The following is a 23,804-nucleotide window of genomic DNA, read 5'->3' on the forward strand; positions in this document are numbered from 1 at the left end:
GAAGGCTCCTCTGAAAAACTAAATCTATTTTACTTCTTAAACTAATAATTTATTTGCCTATCACTTTCATCTATGGATTACCTCTCGGCTTCCAAGTTATGCACATCATTTTGGATCACTTGTGTCTAAGGTGTTTGTGTGTGTGTGCGTGTATTTGTGTATTAGGGTTTCAAAGTTTGCACTCCAGGTGGAGCATTATGCTGAAGGAAATGAATGGGGTTGGCTGGCCCTGCTTAACTGTAGAGCATAAGTTAGCCTGCTTTCCCTGGCTAAAGTCTTGGCTCGGGTCATTGAGGGAAAACCAGAGAGGGAAGGAAATGACAAGTTTTATGTAAATTAATTTGTAAAGAAACAAAAATATCCTGTATTTTTCTTGATGTTAATTCATTATTTGCCTTTCTGTGGCCACCATTACTTGACTCAATTGTAAGATAATACATGTTGACAATTGTGCTGATCATATTCACAGTTATTAATATTTCTATCCTTTACTGCTAATTTGTCTATAGAGCCCTGGAGTGCAATACAGTGACTGTGAGGGACGAGAAAGGCAAGAAGGACTTGAGGCCGGTCAGCTTATAGGTTCCTTTCACACTGTACATTATCTTCTTATCTTGCTGCTTTATGATCTGGTTTTCTGATTGGTTGTTTGAAGAGCTTCTCACCCTCCCTCAATCTGTCAGGCCTGGGGTTTATGGACCTTTTTCCTTTATCAGTTCCTGATGTTCCTTTAGTAGGTGCTTATCAGTTAGTGTTTTCCCTCTCCCTATATTTCCTGGGGAGGGGAGGTTAGAGTTGCTGGAATGTGCACAAAGTCTGAGTACTGGGGAGCCATATTTTTACATGGCGAACTGACAATTACTTCAAATTTCCTGTGGCTCAGAATCACATTCATCTGCCATCTGCCTCAAGCATTTGTGGGTTTATGTTCAAGCATCTCTACAAGTCTCCCATTGAAGTATAGATACTCTCCCAAAGAGAAATGCATAACATATTGGTCAATAAAATTGTGCCATTAGTGAAATTAGCATAGTAATCAACCAGCAATTATGCCCAAGAGATGAGTCATTTTAATAATACATACTGGAAACTGAGAACATATTTAGTGTAAAGAGTGAACAGACTTAGATAGGAAGTAAATGTGATTATTTATAACTCCTCAGAAGTTATTGAAATAACCAAAAAGTAGCAACTAGGCAATGCCTCAAAATTTAAAAAAAAATGCTTACCAAGTAATTTATTCCTAGATATAGAAATTATTACCAGTTTCCTTCAAATTTGCTTATACTTACTAAGATATGTTAACCTCAAATATTTTCATGTATATTTTGTCATTTGAAGAGATTATTAAAATTTTAATATGGTTTTAAAGAAACAGAATTAGGTAGCATTCTTAATCCCTTTTCTTCCATCAGATTTTCTATGTACCCTCCATTAACCCCCTCCCACGATCCCTCTATTCTCAAGTTGATAGTCTCTTTTTCTTTATTTTTGTTACATGTATGTGTGTGTGCGTGTGTACTGATGACATGATAATATCTTTATATTTTTAAGGGGATGGATTTACTATAAATATAAGAGAGAACAGTCCGAGACAGAAAGAGAAAGCAGACAGATTATCGCTATCAGAAAAGCAAGAATGAACAGAAAAATAGAGAGAAAGTGGAGGAAGGGGAAAAGAGACCAAGAGAGTGAGATCATGCCAAAATTGCAGGGTTTAAGGAGAATGAGTAGCTGGGGGAAAGGAACTCCATGTGCTAAATTGATTTTAGAGGATGAGAGGAGGTGAGAAGAATGATAATACAAGCATGGACTTTCGAATGTTTAAGAGGTATTTGTGATACTGAACTATGCTGGAGGCCAACATGTATTTGGTATGCTAATGGGCACACCACATAGCCATTTGTGCCATCTGGCAGTGATAAAGGAAATTATTTCTTTTGGTAAAAGGGAAGCAGCATCACAAGTTTATGAGGAAAGCAGACATTCACTTAAGGGCCCGAAATACTCCTGTTGTCCAGGTTGAGTCCATTTCTGGATATTCAGACGACATTTTGGAATTTGGGGAAATGGGGCTTCCTTTGTACTTGGATATATGTAATCTCCAGCCAGCAGAATTCATTTTTATTGTTTCTGTGTATAATGGTCCAAGGCTGAGAACATATGTAAGTGTGTGTGTGTGTGTGTGTGTGTGTGTGTGTGTGTAGGAGATGTGGTTTATCTGGGCCAATAATCGTTGTCTACCAGTAGAAAGTAAAAGAATCAGTCCATAAGGTTAGATGTCTTAGGTGGTCCTCAGTATAAGCTCACAGAAGTATGACAGCGGAAGAATAAACTTGCCAGCCCCACTGAAGGCAAGCAGGCAAGGAGAAAGCTTCTTTCTTCCATATTCTTACATAGGCTGCCACCTGAAGGGGTCACCCGGGTTAAAGGTATTTTTTCACACTTCAAAAGATCCAGATTAAAGGTCGATCTTTCCATTTCAAATGGGGGAATTAAGAAAAATTCCCCACAGATGTACCCATCTATTTAAGACTTAATTAATTACAGATGCAGTCAAGTTGACAAACAGGAATAGCCATTGAGCTTGTTAAGATGGCACATGATATTGTTTTTATTCCCGTCTTCTTTACACAGCTATTTCTAGACAAGACAGTTTTACAACAGAGTTCCTGGAACTCTGGCTCTTCTAACCTTTCAATGCTCTCTTTAGAGGTGTTCCCTGATCTATAAATGCAGAGACTGAGATGTAGCTTTATACACTGAAGTGAGTCTCCCCACAACCCATTGATATCTGCTACATGTGCAGTTTTGATTAAATTTTAAAATAGGCTAAATTTGCAACAACTTTCTCATCTCAGAAAAAAATGGTGTTTCATTTGCATTATAGTATAGAAGTCTAAGAACTTTTCTCTGAAAAAATCTTGCAACATTATTTCTACTGAATGTTTGAGACTAATAATCAATCTACTAACAGGTGGATCTGTTCCTTCATCAAAAAATAGCCAAATCAATAATTTGTCATAAGATGAACAATAAACATTGCAGAAGTCTCTGCCATGTTTTATAGAATGTACAAAACTAACATATTTATCACTTTATAGAATTTGTCTTGCAGAGATGTGGGTTAAGGAACCAAATTCTTGGTATTTGCAAGGTCTTCTAAGAAATAAACATTCCGTTTAGAATATAAAAGTAATCTTATGCACCTCCCTTAGGGATATTCTCTATATAATACCATTTATGTAGGTAATTTTCAATAATGGCATTTTCAGCAGTTCCCTTAGGACACTCTTTCAAAATACAATATTTTATTTTCCCTTTTATGTACAGCGGAGTTTGGGAAATAAAGGTCAAAGTGGTATTCTATAGTTGCTCTTACAGGAAGTAGTAACTTGTTTTAAAAATTCCAGTTTTCCTTCATGTTTGCAAAAAGTAATTGTGTCTAGCATTCTGGTTAAGATGATGTATTTATGGGGTATAAAGTTGTTTTGCTAATCAACTTATATTTTTAAGTATTTCTTTAACTTGAATACACTTATACAAAAGCCCAAGTCCTGCCTTGACCTACATTTCTGTACAACTTGGCTTCAGAGTAATTGCTAATAATTACTTTGGTATCTTCAGACTTTCAAGGATGGTTTTGTTGCATATTGTGTAACTCTGGATTCCTGAATCTCTTTAAAGAGCTCTGTTGTTAAAGAAATAATGAACTGTCTGCACGATTAAGTAGAAACCTGGGATAGTGGAGGTAGTGCAATTACATTTTATTTGGGGGCAGTCAAAGTTCTTCAGTTCAAAGTTAGGTATAATGCAACAGTTTTTGAATGTGGCTACTTTCTCTTAATTATGCTACTTAAGCATGCCATGTTATCTCTGTGAAACATTATACTATGGATTTGTCATCAATTTTTCTTATATGAGGGTTAGAAATATTACTATGAACTGATTTATTCGCTGAAATAGCCATGCAATGCCTTCTAAATAGGCCTTTGGTTAACTTGATGATTTGGAAACCCACTGTAAACTTTCATTGCTTTANNNNATACTAATTTCTGATAATACATTAAATTATCATGACAGATATCAAAAATATTTCATTTAAGGCAAGCTATCTATTTTCTAGCTTGAGAGATGGATCATTAGCAAATGCATTCTGAGAGGTGCATTTGCTACCCCCCAAAAAAAAAATAAATAAAAAAATAAAACATACCATGAAGATGTGCATGGAGCTAGGGAATGTCTCCATGGAGAATATTGCTTTTAATTGTGCACTAGAAATGCCTCAATGAGGAATTAGCTTTTCAAAGCTATCTTCATAGAGGGAGAAAGCGAGTTGCTCTGAAATCACTGAGAATACGCTAGACATAAACAATGGTAAAGCCAAAGCCCAGAGAGTACGCTATCATTACTGTATTTAAGACACTGCAACCAATCCAATAGGGTAGAGCATGGTAGACATGTAGGGAAGTAGATTATGAAATGAGAGATGCGATAGTGACAAAATGATATGGACTACCGCAACCATGAAAGGGCCTGTTTCTTTCATCATGTTGACATAGACAAGAAAGGAAACATTCCGCCCAAATACCATGCTAATTTGAAATAGATTATTCTAAATTGTCCATCTTCTCAACAGGCCTGTCATCATTTCCTTGAATGTACCATTGAGTGTTCATTGATAAGGGGGGAATTTGAAGATTTAAATAAATGTCTTCTAAAAGAAGATATCCTAGATAACTCAATAAAATAAAAGCAGCATTTGCACAGCTGGATAAAGAAAGTATCGGGAGACAAAAAAATATGATAGGATGAAAGAGGCAGAGACAGAATGGTGTTCTCTGAAAACGGGGAAACAAGCACAGTGCATAAAGATGCTGAGAGAATCATTCAAGAAGAGATTTCCTGGAGGGGGGGGACCTGCCTGTGCATCTTGTGGCTTTACTCGGAGAAATTGATCCCAGATTAATGATGGTAGAAAAGTACATGTTTGTTGCCCTGAGACAGTAAACTTGTGGTAATTTGTTAGCAGCCAAAGTGAACCCAAACATATCTATAGCCTCAGGTTAGAATGTGCAGAACAAAATGTACAAAAATTACAAGGCACGCATAAGCTTTAATAAGAAAATAATAAATTAAGAAAAAATAGCTGTTTGGAGCTGCAGAATTTGTGAGGGATTGGGGGAGAACTAAGAGTTATCAGGCACCTGACTGTGTGAGCTGAGTGAAAGAGAAATGCCGTATATGTTTTCTCTACTGCCCGGAACAACTTTCCACAGTTCAGCAGGTATAGAAGCATAAGAACGCATCTTACTCTTAATTCCTCATTATCACAGATATTCAGATGGAATTGACAGGATTGAAGTCTCACGAGGCTGTCGTCAAGATTCTGTTTGGTTCCCTCCCATTCTGGAAGCGCTGGTCCACTATGAGCTTCCAGCCTACTCAGTTTGTTGGTTATTTATGTTCCTTAAAGGCATGAAGGTGAGCTGACGGATGTACAGCCTGAAGAATGAGCAATTCTGGCAGGTCTTAGAAACTGAACTCAGAAACTTGCCATTTGGCATCTTGTAATCAAGCCCGTGTCGGGGCCTCCCTTAACCGCTTTTATTCGTCAAAATGCAATGGATTGGTAAATTTATTGCAACTCTGAAACCTCTTTGCCATGTGTTTGACACAATCTCTGATTGCATATTGTATCACAGAAACAGAATGGAAAATATTATGCAGAGACAAAGTTTAGATTTCTGCCTAAAAGGTGCCGAAGATGACTGCATTTTCATTTCTAAATCTGTATTTTTCTGAAACATCAATTGTATGATTAATATTTCTTATTTTGGAATGATGAATTGAAGCTAAGTGTGGTAGATTGTGTCTGTAATTCCAGCTCTCGCTCGGCAGATTGAGTACTGCAAGATAATAGTCAAACTGGGTTTCATAGTGAGTTCTAGAATTTCCAGGGCTAGAGAATATTTGAAAGAAGAAACAAACAAATGAAAAAATGAATAAGAAATAAATTTCATGAATAATAACTAGGCAGGGGGAAATGAAAACATTTATTTTAATTCGGAAATGATACTTTTGAAACCTAATAATATAGGCAAGTAGTAGTCAGGTCTTGTGTCATGGTCTAAGAACACAAAGGACCATGATATAAACTGTGGAGTCATCAGTACGCAAGGTCACATTATACTGAGAGTTTACCAGAGACAATTTTATACAAAAGTGTTCTGGAGAAGCTTGTGCTGTATCACAGGAAGTAGAAGCAGTAAAGTTAGCAAACGGAAGGACGTAGAGTGGGTCAACTCTGGAATTTGAAAGATCCTACGTTCCATTTCCAAGCTACTGAGTCACCGCTTCTCTGTGGAAACAAGCAATGCGTGTGTTTAAAAGATCTCTGGTGAGCTCAGAGACAAGATGAAGTCTGAGAAATTTAAGTTTAGTGGAGAAATGATAGACTGAAGAGAAATAAAAATATGTCATTGCATCTCAACATGAGGTTCCTGAACATCAGATAGCTTCTTTTCTTCCAGAGGAATTTGCATAAATGTGAGGATTCAGGACACACTCCACACTTCCTGTCTCATAATCTGCATTTTAAAGGTTTCCTCAAGTGATTCATAAGTGCATTAACATTTGAGAAGCAGGGAGATAATGACATTTCAATTAAAAGTGGTGGTAAAATAATTCAAGTATAAACATATGTGCTTGTACACTCATAAATTGAATGAACCACACTAGAGTTTTGTTTTGTTTGTTTGATTTTTTTTTTTTGCTCCTCCTGCATTTGGCCTCTGACATAATGATCTTCAGATACCATTTAACAGACGTAAATTGCACCATTTCTTGATATTTTTGGTTATGTGTGTGTACGCCCCTATTCTTATGTGAATTAAGGCCTGTGTACAATTTAACACATGTGTGGACGTGGGAGAACAAATTGCAATATAGGCCTATGCTTTCTACGTTGTTCGACACAGGATCTATTATTTATCCTGCTGTACACACTGCCATGGCTGGCTGGCAAACATGTCCTAGGGACTCCTCAGTCTCTCCCATCTTGCCACAGAGATACTGGGGTCGCTATGTGATCAGCTTTTACATGGTTCTTGGTTTCGAACTCATGCCTTCAATCTGAACAATGTTTTACACACTGGGTCATCTTCCCAGCTTCAGAGATCTTTGATTATTTAATGATGTATGATCCCTACTATTTATTTCAGAGAGTTACAGTCTTCTATAACTACTTATTGTGAGAATTAGAATGCCTAAACTCAGACATTAGCTTCAAATGAAAATGGCAGAGACACACCTTAGTTTAAAAAAAATCATCATAGATTTCTGAGCATAAACATGGAATATGAACTTCACCTGAATCTTATTCTGAATGATTATTGTGGAAGGCAGGGCGTAAAAGACACTGTATAAAGTAAAATTACTATCCAGCATTGTGTACTAATTGCTAGGATTCAAACAAGCAGTTGTAACATTTTAAGGAAGTAAAATTATAAACATTGTTTCTATATTGTTAAATTTCATCTTACCAGGAAATCAATCTTGTGGAAAGGTTTCCAGGAGAAAACAAAACAAACCAAAAAACCCAAATCAACACAACAATAATAACTGTCACTTTAAATATTCTAGAGCTTGTGAACCTTTTAAATTCAGTGAATGTGGAGAGATAAACATTCAGATTCAGATCTTTTGTTTATAAATATAAAAGTTTGTGAAACCGCTACCATGTTGTAGAAATCCGAATCCACTTTCCTTGGCTAAGTTACTTTTATTTGGCTTCATACTATACTAACTCATTTCCCCTAAGAGTAAAGTTGTGCTATTGGATGGGCAGTCTCTTTTAAGTGACTTCATTGCCTCATACTTATGATTTTCTCTTTCAAAGATCTTTCAGTCTAAATAAGATGCACTTATAGTTTCTGTGAACGAATTGAGTCCACAGGAAATGGAGAGTAATTCAGGGATCAGTATATGAATGATTATTTTAATGAAAGTCATCAAATACCATTAAAATAAATAGTAAACTCCAGAATAAAGTGAATGTGATATGCTGTAATGTGAGCAAGGTGTTCCAAATCAAATCTGATCAAAATTTGAAACTTAGTTTACACGATCAACGAATGTCCGTTTCATTAAACTGTTGTCTTTGAATTGATTTCAACATAAAATTGTAATAGGAAATAAATGAGAAAGCATAAAATTACCCGAGACCGTTTTCTTTGAAAACTTACCTACAGTGGACGAGAAAGGGCCTACTGCTATTCCTGCAATGCAGAAAAAGGAAGATGTGTAGGAAGTGACCCCATTCCAAATAATCTCTACAGTTTACTGCACATTAGTATCTTCTCTGAAAGAGTGATGGGGGAAGGTAATTGGTTAATTATAATAAACCAACTGCTTGGCCTCATAGCTTAGAACATAGGTGGGTGGAATAAACAGAATAGGATGCTGGGCGGAAGAGGAAGTGAGGTCAGACTCTGCTCTGCTTCCAGAGAGACCCGACAGCTCTGCTGGAGCAGAGACGCCATGCTCAGCTCTCCCGGGCAGATGCACGCAATGAAGCTCCTCCGAGTAGGCTAGAATCTTCCCGGTAAGCGCACCTTGGGGTGCTTACACAGATGATTAGAAATGGGCTAGTCCACGTGCGAGAATTAGCCTGTAAGGGTTAGAGTTCATGGGCCAAGCAGTTCTTAAATGAATACAGTTTGAGTGTTGTTATTTCGGGCATGAGCTAGCCAAGCGGCCTGGGTGTTGGGGACGCAGCCCCGCCGCTCCATAATTCAACAAAAGAGAATCTGATTCTTCGGGTGAGACTGGGTTATTGTATTTGGATTGTTTCCATCTATAAATATTGACTTCTTATCTGTGACTAAGAAGGCCATTTCTGTATGAAGAGTGTATAAACTATTAACTTTTCTATGGCATATAGAAATGAGCGTGTTCACTGGAAATATAATTTTACATTCCAAAACATAAATGTAACCCAGATGATAAATTCATCTACCAGAACAATAGAATCATGAAAATTTTGGGTGTATTGCACTCTTGATATGTAAAATGAGAATAATACTGAAATGCTTAATTATCAGGTTCTATGGCTAACAAACTTAATGACATTGAGGAGTAAGAAATATGAAAAGCTCATGCATCAATACCCAGCATTTTTATCTTAATTTATAAATGAGAGACTGTGATCTATGAAATCTAAAATTGCTTTTTCCAAATCTATTCTCCTTCATTGTTCTGCTAGAACTCAGATGAGTTTCTGATGACTGTAGTTTTTGAAATTCAAGGATTTTTTCTGACTTCAGATGATGCTTTCTGCAACAATCATTTTTACCTAAAATGAGTTAAATCAAAAAAAGTTATTAGTGAAAGGCCGAATGAACAGGGACATTTTTCTCAAAAATAATCTTTTCAGTTAGTATCTGGAATCTACATCCCATACTATATTTGGGCAAACTCACGTCCCAGTATCAATTGAGTGGCTTTGCAGTTATGCTAGGTGCATCCTCCCGCATATTTTAGACCATCCTTAGATTGATGAGTCACGTTTCTGTCAGTCTGACAAATATCTGGGAAAAAGAACGTAAGAGGAATACAGTTCATTCACACAACTGTCAGTTCATATTTTGTTTGGCCACATTGTTCGGAACTCATGGCAATGTGGTATAAAATGACAAGAGCCTGTGTGAAGAAGGCCATTGGCATCACTCTGAGTCAGAGGAGCAGCTGAGGTTATGTCCTCCGCACAGCTACATGCAGAATGGTCTAATGTCTCTTCACTAAAAACATTGCCCCATGGTTATGCATGTGGACATGGTTATGCCATATCCCGGTAACTGTAGACTGATGACCAGACCTTTAAAACACGTGAACCTTTGGAAGGTATTCCATACCCCAACTGTTAAATGTGTGATATTTTATAATCTTTAAACAATGCCAGCTAATGTCTTCTACAAAGTTTATCCTTGAGAACACACAATAAAGCTATAAAAAGAAAGAAAAAACTAAAAAGAAAAATATAAAAGAATATGTTGGACTGAGTTGGTGGCTATTCTAAGCTGCATGTCCCATGCATCGCAGGTTGGGCATTACTGCTGAAATGACAACATAGAAAAACACTGAAAGTATTTAGAAAAAACACATTTTGTATATATGTCTGTGTACATTCAGGTATATTTGTGTTTGTTTAAGTGCACACATGAAAGCATCTGTGAAACCAGAGGTTAATCGTGTGTGAAGTTGCACAGGCACTCTCCAACATCTCTGACACAGACTTCATATGCGTCTTATGGTTTGAACTGTAGGGTAGGCTGGCTGGTCATTCAGATCCCCAAATATTCATGTCTTTCCACTTGCTCACAACTGGGGTTACAAGCATAAACCCTTGCAGCCAGCTATTTTACATGGATGCTGGAAATTGAACATTGGTGCCCATACTTACTCATAAAGCGAAATGTAAAGAGCTGAGCTGTCTCTAGCAACACAAAGTAAAGATTTTCATCAAACATCTCTGCTACTGTCCACTGGATTCTTAAGTATGGTGGGAAACAATTACTCAGGTTTTCTAAATTCATCTCTAGGTTAAACCTATTCAGCTGGCTTAATCATTACACATAAATTCTGCATTGCAGTGACATCCGAGCACAGGCTTCTGTGATAATTTTTGCATCAGAACAGAGTAGTAAATCAATAATATTTAGCTCCAATAGGACATTCTTTAATAGTACTGATTTGGTATAAACAAATTCGTGTAAAGCAAGAAGAAATATAATGGAAGTTTGCACAATGGTCAACAGTTGTTTCGGTTTCTGATGGCAGCTCTCCCTTGAAAATTATTTAGTTTGTCCATGTTTAGACTGTTAGTAAATTAGCCATGCCATTTTTCACAGTAACTCAAAAAAAAGTACAGAGAATAATGAATATACAATGCTGCCTATAGCAAATCTATCAAAGAAATATACTTTGAACATTTCTTTCAGCTTTCCCAAGACTTACACAAACTATAAAAATTCTATTCATGCTAATCTAAAAGAAGATAAATCATTTTGCTCTTCTATGCTGATTGTGAAAGAAAATATTTAAAGGAAAGAAAAAGAAATAACCCCAGGGTAGGAATAAGCTAGTAAATGTACTAAATTTTGTTGTACTGGTCTTCTACAGAGCCTAAAATGAACTTAAAATAAGTTGCTGAGAATATTTATCTTCCTGGAGTTTTATTATAAGAAGATTGATTAAGAGAAGAAACAAGTACAAAAATTTAAGGTTTTCTACAGTTGGTTAATAGGAGTAAACCCAAAGCAAAATTATTCAATACAGGTCTATGGCAAATGCTGAAGTCGAAGAAGCTGAGGGATAAGACTAGGAATTTAATAAGCTTGGAGTTCTTAATTGGTTTGTTAGTATACACCTTTAATAGTAGCACTTCCAGGTAGAGGGACAAGAATCGCTCAGATGTTGAGACCAGGCTTGTTTACAAAGTGAGTTCTAGACCAGCCGCAGCTTTATAATGAAACTCCATCTCCTAAAGAAAAACAAGAAAAATTCATGTAAAATAAATAAATAAAACATTATTTTGCCTAAATCTTAGGTAAATGGCTAGGGCAAATTGAAATCAGTGGGTGTAGCTATCATTTTAAGATATTCAGGGATGCTTGGTTTATACACTGATGTTAACAAAAAGAACAGAGGCAACTTGAGGAAACCACGAGTTAAAAATAATGTTATTTTTTTCATGATAGTATTATTAATACTTTGATAATTTCGTACCTACATGCAATGTGTTTAGATCATATTCCTCCCTGTTTCCAACCTGTTTCATCCCAGATCCACCTGCTACCTATTCCCCAGCTTCCATACATAACATACAGAGTTTATCATCTGTTGCCCATATACTAATGGATGTGGTGCCATTTAATGAAGCATGAGCAACCCACCTCTGGTCATAGTTTCTAAAAATCTGGCTTTCCCTCCTCCATAGATATAAACTAACAATAACACTTCTATCAGTTGGAGCCCCTGAACACCCCGATCATTCAGGATAAAATGGAACGGTGGGTGACTACCTTGATCCTGCGGCAGGAATCACCACTGCTCTGTGTTCATGAGTCCAGTGATTATACCATGTCCAGAAATGACTCCTTTAAACAGAGTCCTCTTCTATATCTGTCTTGGACAATCATTCCGCATCCTCTTCTGCCGCCTTCTCTGGACCCTTTAGACAAGACGTATAAAAGAGCTGTTGAACTTACAACAGAACCCTCCAGGAAAACTTATTCTCTGCATTTTAACTTGGGATTTGCTGCATTAACCACCACTCACTGCACAATTAAACTTCTCTGCTGAGAAAACCTGCAGTGATCTCCCAGTGGAAAGATTTATATTTTAAAGGCCCTTTCATACTGCATTCCTTTTACAAAATAAAAGTAGTAGGTTCAACACTTAAAGTTTGCAAAGTCTCTAATCATGTGTTGTTGATTAGATTTCCAGTACCAGGCATTTTTTTTTTTCTGTAGAATGGGCATTAAATCCAATTATAAGAATATCATTACTGTATCCATGGATGGTACTTTGACCTTCTCATCATCACTGTGATTTAAAGGGTTTACTGTTGGGTAAGACTGTTGACTTTTCTCTCCAACAACCTGAATAAAAACCTTCAGGTACCTTGCACAAGTCATCACAGCTTTTAATAAAAAAATTTAAAAAACAAAATTACACAGTTGTACAGCACTTACATCCACCTAAATATTCATACCTATGCACACACAAAAGCACATAAAATCCCAAGACATTTACAAGGAATCTAGAACTGTGATTAGGACTAATTTTTAAACTAAAGTCTAAAAGAAAATTAAGAGTGCAGTAATATTTTTTATTGTATAAAGGTGCATAGCCCTAAGAATGAGGACCTGAATTTTAATCTATTGCCCCAAAGGTAGAAAGGAAAGCGATGGATGACTCTTTTTTGTTGTTGTTTGTTTTATTGATTTTTGAGACAGGGTTTCTTCGTAGCTTTTGGTTCTGGTCCTGGAACTAGCTCTTGTAGACCAGGCTGTCCTCGAACTCTCAGAGATCCGCCTGCCTCTGCCTCCAAAGTGCTTGGGATTAAAGGCCTGTGCCACCACCGCCCAGCTAATGGATGACTCTTGCAGTTGTCCTCTGACTGAGAAATAAACACACTGAGAAAAATCCAAACAATGAGTAAAGGAAACTGTACCAAACGTTTGTACAATTTAAAATAATACTTGAATAAAATACTTGCCAAAGATAAAGAATTACAATCTACTGTTGGAGAGATGGCTTAAGGATTAACCTTGTCTCCATTGTCAGCAACCACATGGTGATTCTCAACCTCTGTACCTCCAGGTCTGGCAATTTAAGATCCATCTTCTGAACTTTGTTGGCACCAGGCATGAACTTACTTGGTGCACAAATAGACATGCAGACAAAACACTCATACATATAAAAAAAATTATTAAATCTACATTTTTAAAAAAGAACACCACCTATCACCTAGTCAGTGAGATTTTCAGCCTTCTAACACTGTAACATAGGATCGTCATTTAAAGAGGCATTGGGACACCTGTGTCCAATAACAAGCATAAGCAAAGACAGCGATAATCATAAGTGCATGGTATACTCCTTGCAATACACACTCATCCTCAAATTACCATTCTTCTTACAACCAATTTGCAACAATTACATATGAGAAAATATGGAAATATTTTTAATTTCTACTATATAATTCAGGACAGTTTGTGTCCAGTTTCTCATTTCCTCTGAATTTATATGCCCAAAATGAATAATCATTTTTCTTATGTCATCCTTCCCCCAAAAACCACTGTGAAGGATAAAACACCTCCTAATTTCCAACAAAGCCAATCATGCAACAAATTGATTTAATATGTTTCTTTCTACTCCCTCTTTTTCCCAGCCTTCCTCTTCTTCAGTTTATTCTATCCACAGCCTTCTATTTCTACCCTTCCATCTCTCTCTCTCTCTTCCTTCCTAACTCCCTCCATTTCTTCTTTTCTCCTTGCTATTTCATGATTAGTTAGCCTTAGCACCACTGTGTGTTTCCTTTTCTTGAGTAGCTTAATCCATTTTTTTCGATTTCTCTTTAAAATTCTCACTATAAGGGTAACTATATGTTATGGCATTTATGTGCTGATACCTGAGAATTATTTAAATAATTCTATTCAGAATGAACCACTAATGCTTAGCAAATGTCCTCTGACTATCCACAGGCATCTCTCCAAGAGCATTAGCTCCTTGGTACGCTTGTTTTCAGATCAACTCTTTGTGTGTTTCCATTTAGGTTCCTCTTTATGGGAAATCTAACAACAACAACAACAACAACAAAACCTGCCTATCATCTATCCATGTGTCACTATGTGCATGCCCCGATGATCGATGGTCCACTAAAAAGTTACTTAATATATAAAAGTTCTACAATTTTTTATAATCTTTATCTGATTCTTCACATTCCTTTATAAGAATATATCATACCTGGTAGAATTCTTGAAGAAAAAAAATTATATTACTTAATGTAAAGACTCACTTGTTTTGAAAACTAAGGACTGTGTAATATATGAAAATTTTAACTCTCATAAATGTCTTAATCTTCCAACTTCCTTTAAGAACTTTCAGGATCTTAGAAAAATTATATAATGAGAATAAAAATTGACCTGGTACTCTGTAGAGAGACGAGCATTTCTAAATCTATTAACTTATCCCCTTTCCTTCACAATGTTACCCATTTCTACCCTCTAAACCCAAGGCTCTAAAGACCGTTAAATCCAAGGTAGATGGGAGCTCTACCTTGTAGTGTGGGTATTTGTTTTGTTAACTGCTCTGTTGCAGGTGCCTCTCACAGTGCCTTGTATGGTTAGTGCTCAGCCCACTTTTACAGAATAATAAACATTGATCCTAAGAGAGAGAGAGGGAGGGAAAAAAAGTACTCTGTTAAAGTGAATCAATGTGTCGAACTTGAGTTTCACACATAATTATAGACACAGGATATTGAGTGAGGCAAATTTAAAAATAAAACTTATATGGTTTCCTTTTAGGGGTTCAATGAAAACTTAATGCTATTGACATTTCTGAGGTAACTTGTAACATTCAAGAAAAGAAAAATGTATCCAATTAATTGAAACTGTAAAAGTAAAGGTTAAAGGTTGCTGTGCTGCCTCCAAGATATGTAACACATCAAAATTAGGCTTCACCGGTTTATCTCCATTGATCTCTAAATGGAGTGAATATATTTAACAGAAGTTAAATAATTCATTTATTAGCCGTCACCCAGCATTTCTGGGCAAAAGACTTTGCTGTTGAGGATCTTTCGTTGTGAGGTTTGTGAAATCAGCATCTTCTATCCTAATTACTTAAGGTCTGCCTTTAAGCAGAGGATATCTTTAATAATTCTCCGAACATTTTCAACCTCATAAAATTTTAATTAACAATTAGCATTGTTCATAGATCATCACAGTGAACTGCTGCTAATTGCTTAGCGCTGCTAAGGAAGCTGAAAACTGATTTGCCATGTTCCTTTACATCTGCATCAGTGGATTTTTCAGCAACTTGGGACGAAACAAAATAAAATAAAATAAAGTTCATGTATGCATGCAACTCTCCCCTAAAGAAAAAAAAGTGACATAAATGAAAAAAAATTGGAGGAGAGTGCTCTGAAATTTTGCTACTCTCAAAAAGAAAGATGATGTGTAGAACTTACAAGGTGCCTATTACAGATGGATCAGTGAGGTCATAGAAATTTGCTTGGGGAATATGGAACAGAAATGACCCTTGAAGGAGCCAGTAATTAAATGAAAACAGGCCAGGCAAAAGGCAGCTGCAAGCTCATGCTCCTTTTGCAAGAAGCAGGCTTTGGTTTAAGTAAAATGTGTTAACTCTGTGGCTGCAGAGTCACTAAGTACACCACAGCAAACCTAAAAGTGAGAAATTAGTTTGAACTTTGAAAGTGTGGCTGGGCTAGAGAGGAGGGGAAAGGCTCATAGGAAAATTTAAATTAAATATCCAAAGAAGTTAGTCATCATTGGAGATTTCAGAGAAGTAGTTTTAAGACATGAATGTATGTTTGAATATCAGAAAAAATGTTTGCTTTTGAGAAGATGAGAGTATAGGTCATATGGGAACAAATTTGAAGGTCATTTTCAAAAGCAGATTTTTAAGTCCAGAAATGTGACCAAATGTGAGTGTTTTGGAATAGTGTTATCAGCCATGGCTGTCTACATACGTCCTCCAACCTGTTCAGCATGTGGTCTGTGGGCTTACTACTTACCATTAACTGTCACCATTTCAGCAAGTAATTCATCACATGCAATGGAATCATCAAATCAGAAAAGAATCCAGGTCACCTGAAATCCTGAGCATTTAAAAAAATAACACTGCTAAAATAAATTTAACAAATACTTAATTCCAATTATTGCCTTGTAATTTTTAATTGTCTTCTAGGAATAATAAAATATATTTTAGTACTTTTTCTATTTTTTTGGTGACTCCTTGCTTTCTTTCTCTTGTTTAGTTTTTGGTTTTGTTTTTGAAGAAATGTCTCCTACAGCCCATGCTATGCTTTAATTCTTGTTTTCTTTTTTTCTATCTCTCATGGGCTACGGTTGCAGAGGTTGTCACCAGGCTAAGTTGACTCTACTTTTAAAAGGTTTCATACCTAAGAATTCTTGCCTATATGTTTAATCTCTTTCAATAAAATTGATTCCTCCTTTTCAAAGGATCATTTATCTCTTGACCATTAAATAAAATGTAAAATACCAGTTTAAAACACACTCATTCTCTAACACACACACACACAAAACACATATTGTTCCCTAACTACTTGTCTATTGTTTTTCATTAAAGGATGAAATATCCATTTTCAATAAACAATTTACTTTTAAAACACAAGTTAAAGTATAAAGATATCAAATGACGAAAAGTTTCTTTGAATATTATGATTCATGTAATTCAATTAGCATTGTAGCATCAATGTGATGGTTTGAAACCTGGCCTTTGTTCTATGTTTCTATGTTTGCTTGTCTCTCTTTTTTTTTTTTTTTTGGATTTTTAGAGACAGAGTTTCTCGGTAGCTTTTTGGTTGCTGTCCTGGAACTAGCTCTTGTAGACCAGGCTGGCCTCGAACTCACAGAGATCTGCCTGCCTCTGCCTCCCGAGTGCTGGGATTAAAGGCGTGCGCCACCACTGCCTGGCTTGTCTCTTCTGTTTATTTGCATGTGTGGTCTGAGTATGTTGCCAATACAGACATAAATATTTGGACTCTAATGTAGCTAAAATTATACTCAAGGATTACCACATCCAGGTTATTTTTAACTTAAATGCATTATAAATCTAGAATGCAGATGAGGGCATAAAATCAAAATATGGACATCAGTTAAAATGGCTTTATGTTTACTTGTGTTTTAGAATGATTACAAATAGATTTCTTACATTTAGTCATGAAGGCCATGAAAACAAATATTTAGTTTCATTACAAAATATTTAAAACTTATTTCCATATAATTTCATACAGCAAAATAGGAAGACACAACATAGAAAAACAGTTTTATGTAATTATTTACAGCATTTAGTTTTAATGATATTGTTTTTCAAGTACTATATTTAATTTTTGTTTCTGTGAATTGTATAATTTACATTCCCTAATTCATAATATCTTTTTAAATTTCTCATAAGTTTAAACATATCCCTATAAATTTTAATATATAAATCTGTAATGATTCTTATGCCTTAGCACTAATCAAGATCAGTTGTATCTGTTTACCCATATGTATCTTTTTGTTTTTCATTGTTTTTTATATTGAGGCAAAGGGTGAAAAAATAAAGGACACTTTGTTCATTGATAGCAGAGAGTTTATTTGCTTTATGTTCATTTAAAAAACCTGTAGACTAATATCGCTGAATGGTTTGCTTCATGAAAAGATAAGATCATCACTCTATTTCTACTATGAAAATACTTTGAAGGAGAATTTTAACCAATTTCTCCCTTGCTTCCTCTCTCTCTTGTCTTCTACAGATGGACCTCTGGGTCCCCGAGGATTAGCTGAAGCTACGGAGATGTGCACTCAAGAGTGTCTGGTTTTGGGTCACTCTGATAATTGCTGGATGCCTCCTGGCTTGGGTCCATATCAACACCCGAAATCTCCTCTGTCGACCTTTGCACCCCAGAAAGAATGGGTCAAGAAAGACAAGCTTGTGAATGGGCACACCCTGACCAGAGCGTGGAAAGAAGACACCAACAGGAACCAGTTCAATGACCGTAAGCAGTATGGCTCCAATGAAGGCCATTTCAACAATGGCAGCCACATGGCAGACATTCCTCTGGCAAATCTGAAGTCCTATAAGCAAGCAGGTGGCACAATTGAGAGTCCTAAGGAGCACCAACTTTAAGCTGAAGTTGTATGGGACCTAGTACCTTTAATCTAAATAGACATGCTAATACTGTGTGTTGGAGCTTTATGTATTCAATAGATCTCTACAACTATGCCCCTTATAGTAGGGAACTCATAACTTTGTGTTAGCACCATGGAGGATACAATGCTTTGCAACATAGGAGAGAAAATAGTTCTAGTAGCCATGTGATGATGTTCTTTACTAGAATTGATTAAACTCTCCAGAGCTCTCTCCATTGTGCAATTTATTTTTATTATTGCATTTTATTTGACCCTGGACTGCTGCTATGAACAATAGAATATGCATTTGGAGAGTAAGATGGTTCCATGGATTGGAGTGACTGACAAAACATATCCAGTTAGAAATTTGTGCTCTTTTTTTTTTGCCATTGATTTATGCTGGGACCTCTATACTTGACATTATACTTCAAACAGAACTTAAAAATAAGCATTAAACCTCTTGTGCTGTTAACACCGTTAGTGGACACTTGTAAGTCAATCAGTGTTAAAGTATCTGTAAATAGAAGCAAGCTATTATTAACAACTTTTTGTGTACTTATAGCATTCACCTAAAAATGTTGTAGCATAATTCTGTGTTGATGGTTGCTTCTTTCCTTTTTCAATTTCCCTCCTCTTATTTCTGTTGTTTCTTTCAGTGAGGTGTTTCTGCGTTAGTAGTCTGTCGTGGCACACATTGTTCTAAGGATTGTAAACATTTGTGTTTTAAAAAGGTTCTGAAATTTCACTTCTTATATGATAACTTATGATATTAGAACTCTATAAAAATATAAAGATGAGAGAAAAAAATAAAAACTTCAAACAATCGCAGCACTCAATACTCCTGTAAACGCTTGGAAATTCAGAATCTCCATTTGATATCCTCATTTTCAAAGTAGGCAAAAAGCAAAATCACTTAATTAGTACCATTAAGTGAGAAAGTGATGAGAAAGTGTTATCCATCAAATGTGATATAATATTCTGTACTTGCTACTCTTGCAAAACTAATGTATTCAAATTAGCATATACTGAAGAAAAAAATCACTACTCGAAAATAGTTTCAATTGGGCAAATGTGTGTCTCCAACTTTGTTGAAATGACAGAGTTTGTGTTGATCCTCATATACAATACTGTTGTTGTAACACAAGTGTTATTAGACCATAGCCACAAAATATTTAATGTGTTGTGCCTTCATGATGTAACAGAACATTCTCCAGGTAGGGTAGTTGGGGAAAATAAAGGGATAAATCTCTAATTATTGCTGTTTAACTGTTTGTTATCATAGTTGGTCAATGCCTGGCAGGTACCAGCATTTGTCACTTAGCTCAAACCAAGGGAGTGACAGTTAATGTTAATAAGATCTCAGTTGCACGTGCAAAACAAATCCAAATTTGAACATTCTTAGGAGGTTTTTGTTAAGGCATGACAGATGATTTAAACAAATAAATAGCATGCAACAAAATGTCTTTATTGAAAGAAGTGAAAGTTATATTAATGCCACGGTTCACCATCAACTTAAAAGTTAAAAAAAAAAGAAAAAAGTTAAAAAAATTGCTAATCTGATAGTTAATTTGTTCTTACCAAAAATAAAGTTACTTTGTAAATAGCAGTTCACGTTTTTCCACAGTATAATGGAAAATAATGGGTAGGGGTGCATTGCTTACTGAAGTACATTTTTGTCGGTTTGTGAGGGGTGTTTGATGACTTTGACAAAATAAATATCTAAACAATTATCCTTGTTACTGCTTTGCCAGTTCTACGTTATTTACAATTATTCAGCTCTTGCAATAAACGTTCTGAATTACAGATTGTGTTGTGTTGATTCTTTGCTCAACATCCAGACTGCTAATATTTCAATAGAATTCAAGTTTCACTATCAATCAAGGAAGACTGACAGTTTCTACACCTATTGTCTTAGCGTTTCTGCCACTATGACAAAACACCCTGAGCAGAAGTAAGTTGGAGAGGAAAAAGTCCAGTGATTGATTTCCAGAACATAGTCCATCATTGGAGCACTTCTGAACGGGAACTCAAGCGGGGCTAGAATCTGAAGGCCGGAGGTGATTCAGAGGCCATGGAGTAGAGCTCCTTGCTAGTTTGCTTCCCAAGGCTTGCCCAGTCCACCTTCTTGAAGAAACAGTACCTTAAGAGCGGGGATGGCACCAACCACCGTGGGTGGGGGCGGGGCCCTCCCCCATTGATACTTAAATGACAAAATACCTTACAGCTGGATCTCATGGAGGCATTTCCTGAAATGAGGCTCCTTCCTCTCTGATGACTCTAGCTTGTGTCAAGTTGACACGCAAAACCAGTCAGGACACAGTTCACTGTTGTGAAATATGGTTGTGAATTAAAATTTTAGTTTCTCAGATGGTCTACGAAATGATTGCCAAGAAAATTCATGAAGAGAATTAGTTCATTTAACTCATGATTCATAGTTGTGAAATGACTCAGAAACTAAGCTAGATACACTAGTTAAAAAGACATGTCTTCATGACTTATTTGTGTGTGTGTGTGTGTAGTAATTGTGTGAAACAAAGTCAACCTCTGTCCAAGAGAAGCCATTCTGAAGAAACCACCTAAAACTAAAAAAAAGCAAACAAAGCTTCATCTGGCTTGATTTCGCTTTAGGAAAGGAAGCCCAGGACCCTACACGATGTATGCAATAAGACACATTCAAACATGGTTCCTGTGTTTGCATTTGCCATATAACAGTGGATGATATTTGACTCCAGTTGGAGTGGGAGGCTGGAGAAAGGAAATGTTTCTTTCCTTAGAGTTCATCTTGGAACTGAGGATAAGAAACAGGAGTTTCTAATTGGCCTGTATGATCGGCTGAATGCTCCAACCTAAGCCAACTGCTGATAAATCAGATTAATCCACTGATTTGAAGCACGTGACGATGGCTTCTCCTTTTCTTTTCCAGTAAATGGGAATTTTGTGAAGAAATACTATAGCCTGCAAAGTCTAATTCTTTATTTTTTACTTTATTTCTGATAATTAATTAAATCATTCTATTCTACCCTTAGAAATATGAATAGAAAGCAAGGAAGGTTTTTCCTTCTCATACAAGGCAAGGAAATGTTCTCTCCCTGAGCCAATTGGAAGCTTTGAAAAATAATTCTGTTGTATGATCATGCAGTATTTCTTCAAAAACATGTAATATGACCAACACCTATGTAGGAATTCAGTTATATGCTCTGTGAACTTTTTTTATTTTTTTTTATTTTATTGAAAACAGATTCTTCTGTCATGCAGTACATCTTTATCACTGTTTCCCCACCCTTCACTCCACTCAGCCAACCCCACCCCCAGCTTTTCCCCTGATCCACTCCTGTCCTGTTTTACTCCAGGAAAGAGACAACAGCCAAACAGGACAAAATACGATATAATACGAGTGCACAAAAGCCCTCATATTGAGGCTGGACAAAGGCAGCGCAATAGGAAGTAAAGAATCCTAAGTGCAGGCATAACAGCCAGAGATACACTTACTCTCACTGTTAAGAGTCCCACAGAAACACCAAGATAATGGCCCTAACAGATATGCAGAGGACCTGGTACAGACCGTATAGGCCCTGCGTTTGCTGCTTCAGTTTCTGAGAGTCCACATGAGCCCTGCTTAGTTGATTCAGTGGACTATTACCTCCTGGTGTCCCTCTTTGACCCCTACAATATTTACTCCCCATCTTCCATATGGTTCCCCGAAGGAGACTTTCATTTAGACTGTTTCTCTCTACATAGGTTCTTTCTCTCTAGCTGTAGGTCTCTGCATGGGCTTGCATCTGCTGCTGGAGTAGGTGTCTCTGATGATGACTGGACAAGGCACTGATCTATGAGGATAGCAGATATCATAAGGAATCAAATTTTTTTTTTGTATTTTGCCAGTTGTGTTTAGTTCCATGCTAGGTCCCTGGGATATACAGTTTACAATTCTTGGCCTTCCAGGCAGGGTTCAGCATAGGTTCTCTTTTCTGACCCAGGCCTCAATTTAAAAAAAAAAAAGTCATTGGTTTAACTCTCCCACAAGCTCTATGCCACCGTTGGCCCGACACTTTGTGAAGGAAGAACAAATTATAAGTGGAGGGTTTTGTGGCTGGGTTGGTACCCAGGTTTCTCTTTCTATACCCTGCAAAGTGCCTTCCTGTGCTAGAGACTAGAATATAGAAATGAAGGCTCCATGAAAGGACCAGCTCGACATCTCTATATTCAATGAGTTGTGTGGGTATTGTCTGTAGCAACAGGACCACTCTGCCAGGTTTCAGAGAGGGACCTTCTGTCTTACTATCAGTCTGGGTTGTGTGGTGATCTCCACAGATCCCCCTCGGGCTCAACTCGACTGACTGACACCCTGTTTTAGCACTGGAAGAATTGCTTGGCTACAAAAGATAGCCGGTTCAGACTCTGCATCCTCCATTACTACAAGTTCTCACTAAGGGTCACTTTCATACATTCCAGGAAGCTGTCTCTGTACTAGGTTTCCACACATCTCCCAAATGTTCCCCAGTTCCAGCTGAGTAAACAACATTGCAAACCAAGTAGAAGAATTTACTCACTCAGTAAAACATTATATTAACGAGGACTATATTCGTTCAAGACCATCTACATTGCTGTACTATATAGACACTGAATATTAGGAATCATCATTCACCCAGAAATACAAATCATTTACCTTAACCAGAGGAGCATACCTATATAACATGGAAAAAAATAAACATTTGAGAGTTTCATTAATAAATGTTATTATGCTATCATAGCAGTTTTCTGAGTCAGATATAGAATTAAAGTTCATAAGACTAAATGTGACCTAATGAATAATCATTTCTACACACATACAGCATAAATTATGCATACCGAGTGGCCCTTCATTAATAGCCAACAGGGTAGCCTTACTGCATTCACGCTGTTCAGCAAATCTCATTCAGGATCCCATCTTCCCCTTGCTGTGGCTGTGGATGCAGCTGAGGCCCTAAGCTGTTTCAGTATTTATTAAGTTGCTGGCAAGAGACCAAGAGTGACTAATTATTATTAGCGAGGAGTTTTGGCAGTGAGGGATGAAAAGGATGCTTTGTGATCTCAATTTTAATGCGGCTGGAGTGTGTTATTTTATATGAAGGCAAAGTAAAACATGAAAAGGAAGAATGGAGTTGGGAGTATAAGAATGCTTCATTGTTCTGCTTTGTTTTCAGTAGAGTTCATCTTCCCTCTCCAAAAGAATCTCCTTCACTGGCACTCAGAAAGCCCACTTTAATGTTTGCTCAGCATTCTCAAGGACACAGGGATCACATAAGAAATGCTTTATATTCTTTCTACTTACACAAACATATATATATATATATACATATATATATACATATATATATATATATAGTC

General features: G+C 36.6%; 1 protein-coding gene and 1 long non-coding RNA gene across 4 annotated transcripts in view; one reads left to right on the forward strand and one right to left on the reverse strand.

Moving 5' to 3' along the window:
• Pcdh9 (protocadherin 9) overlaps positions 1-20,160 on the forward strand; it is an 821,312-nt gene extending 801,152 nt beyond the window's left edge. The window contains exon 4 of the mRNA XM_050159519.1: positions 18,062-20,160. Within this exon, the coding sequence (XP_050015476.1) occupies positions 18,062-18,435 (374 nt within the window). The 3' untranslated portion in view covers positions 18,436-20,160. The remainder of the gene's footprint in view (positions 1-18,061) is intronic.
• Positions 1-23,804, reverse strand: part of LOC126511993 (uncharacterized) — a 1,200,080-nt gene that overhangs the window by 1,040,838 nt on the left and 135,438 nt on the right. The window lies entirely within an intron of this gene.

This window comes from Alexandromys fortis, unplaced genomic scaffold (genome assembly GCF_014885135.2).
Source record: "Alexandromys fortis isolate MF-2015 unplaced genomic scaffold, M_Fortis_MF-2015_v1.1 scaffold_113, whole genome shotgun sequence".
Lineage (NCBI taxonomy): Eukaryota > Metazoa > Chordata > Mammalia > Rodentia > Cricetidae > Alexandromys > Alexandromys fortis.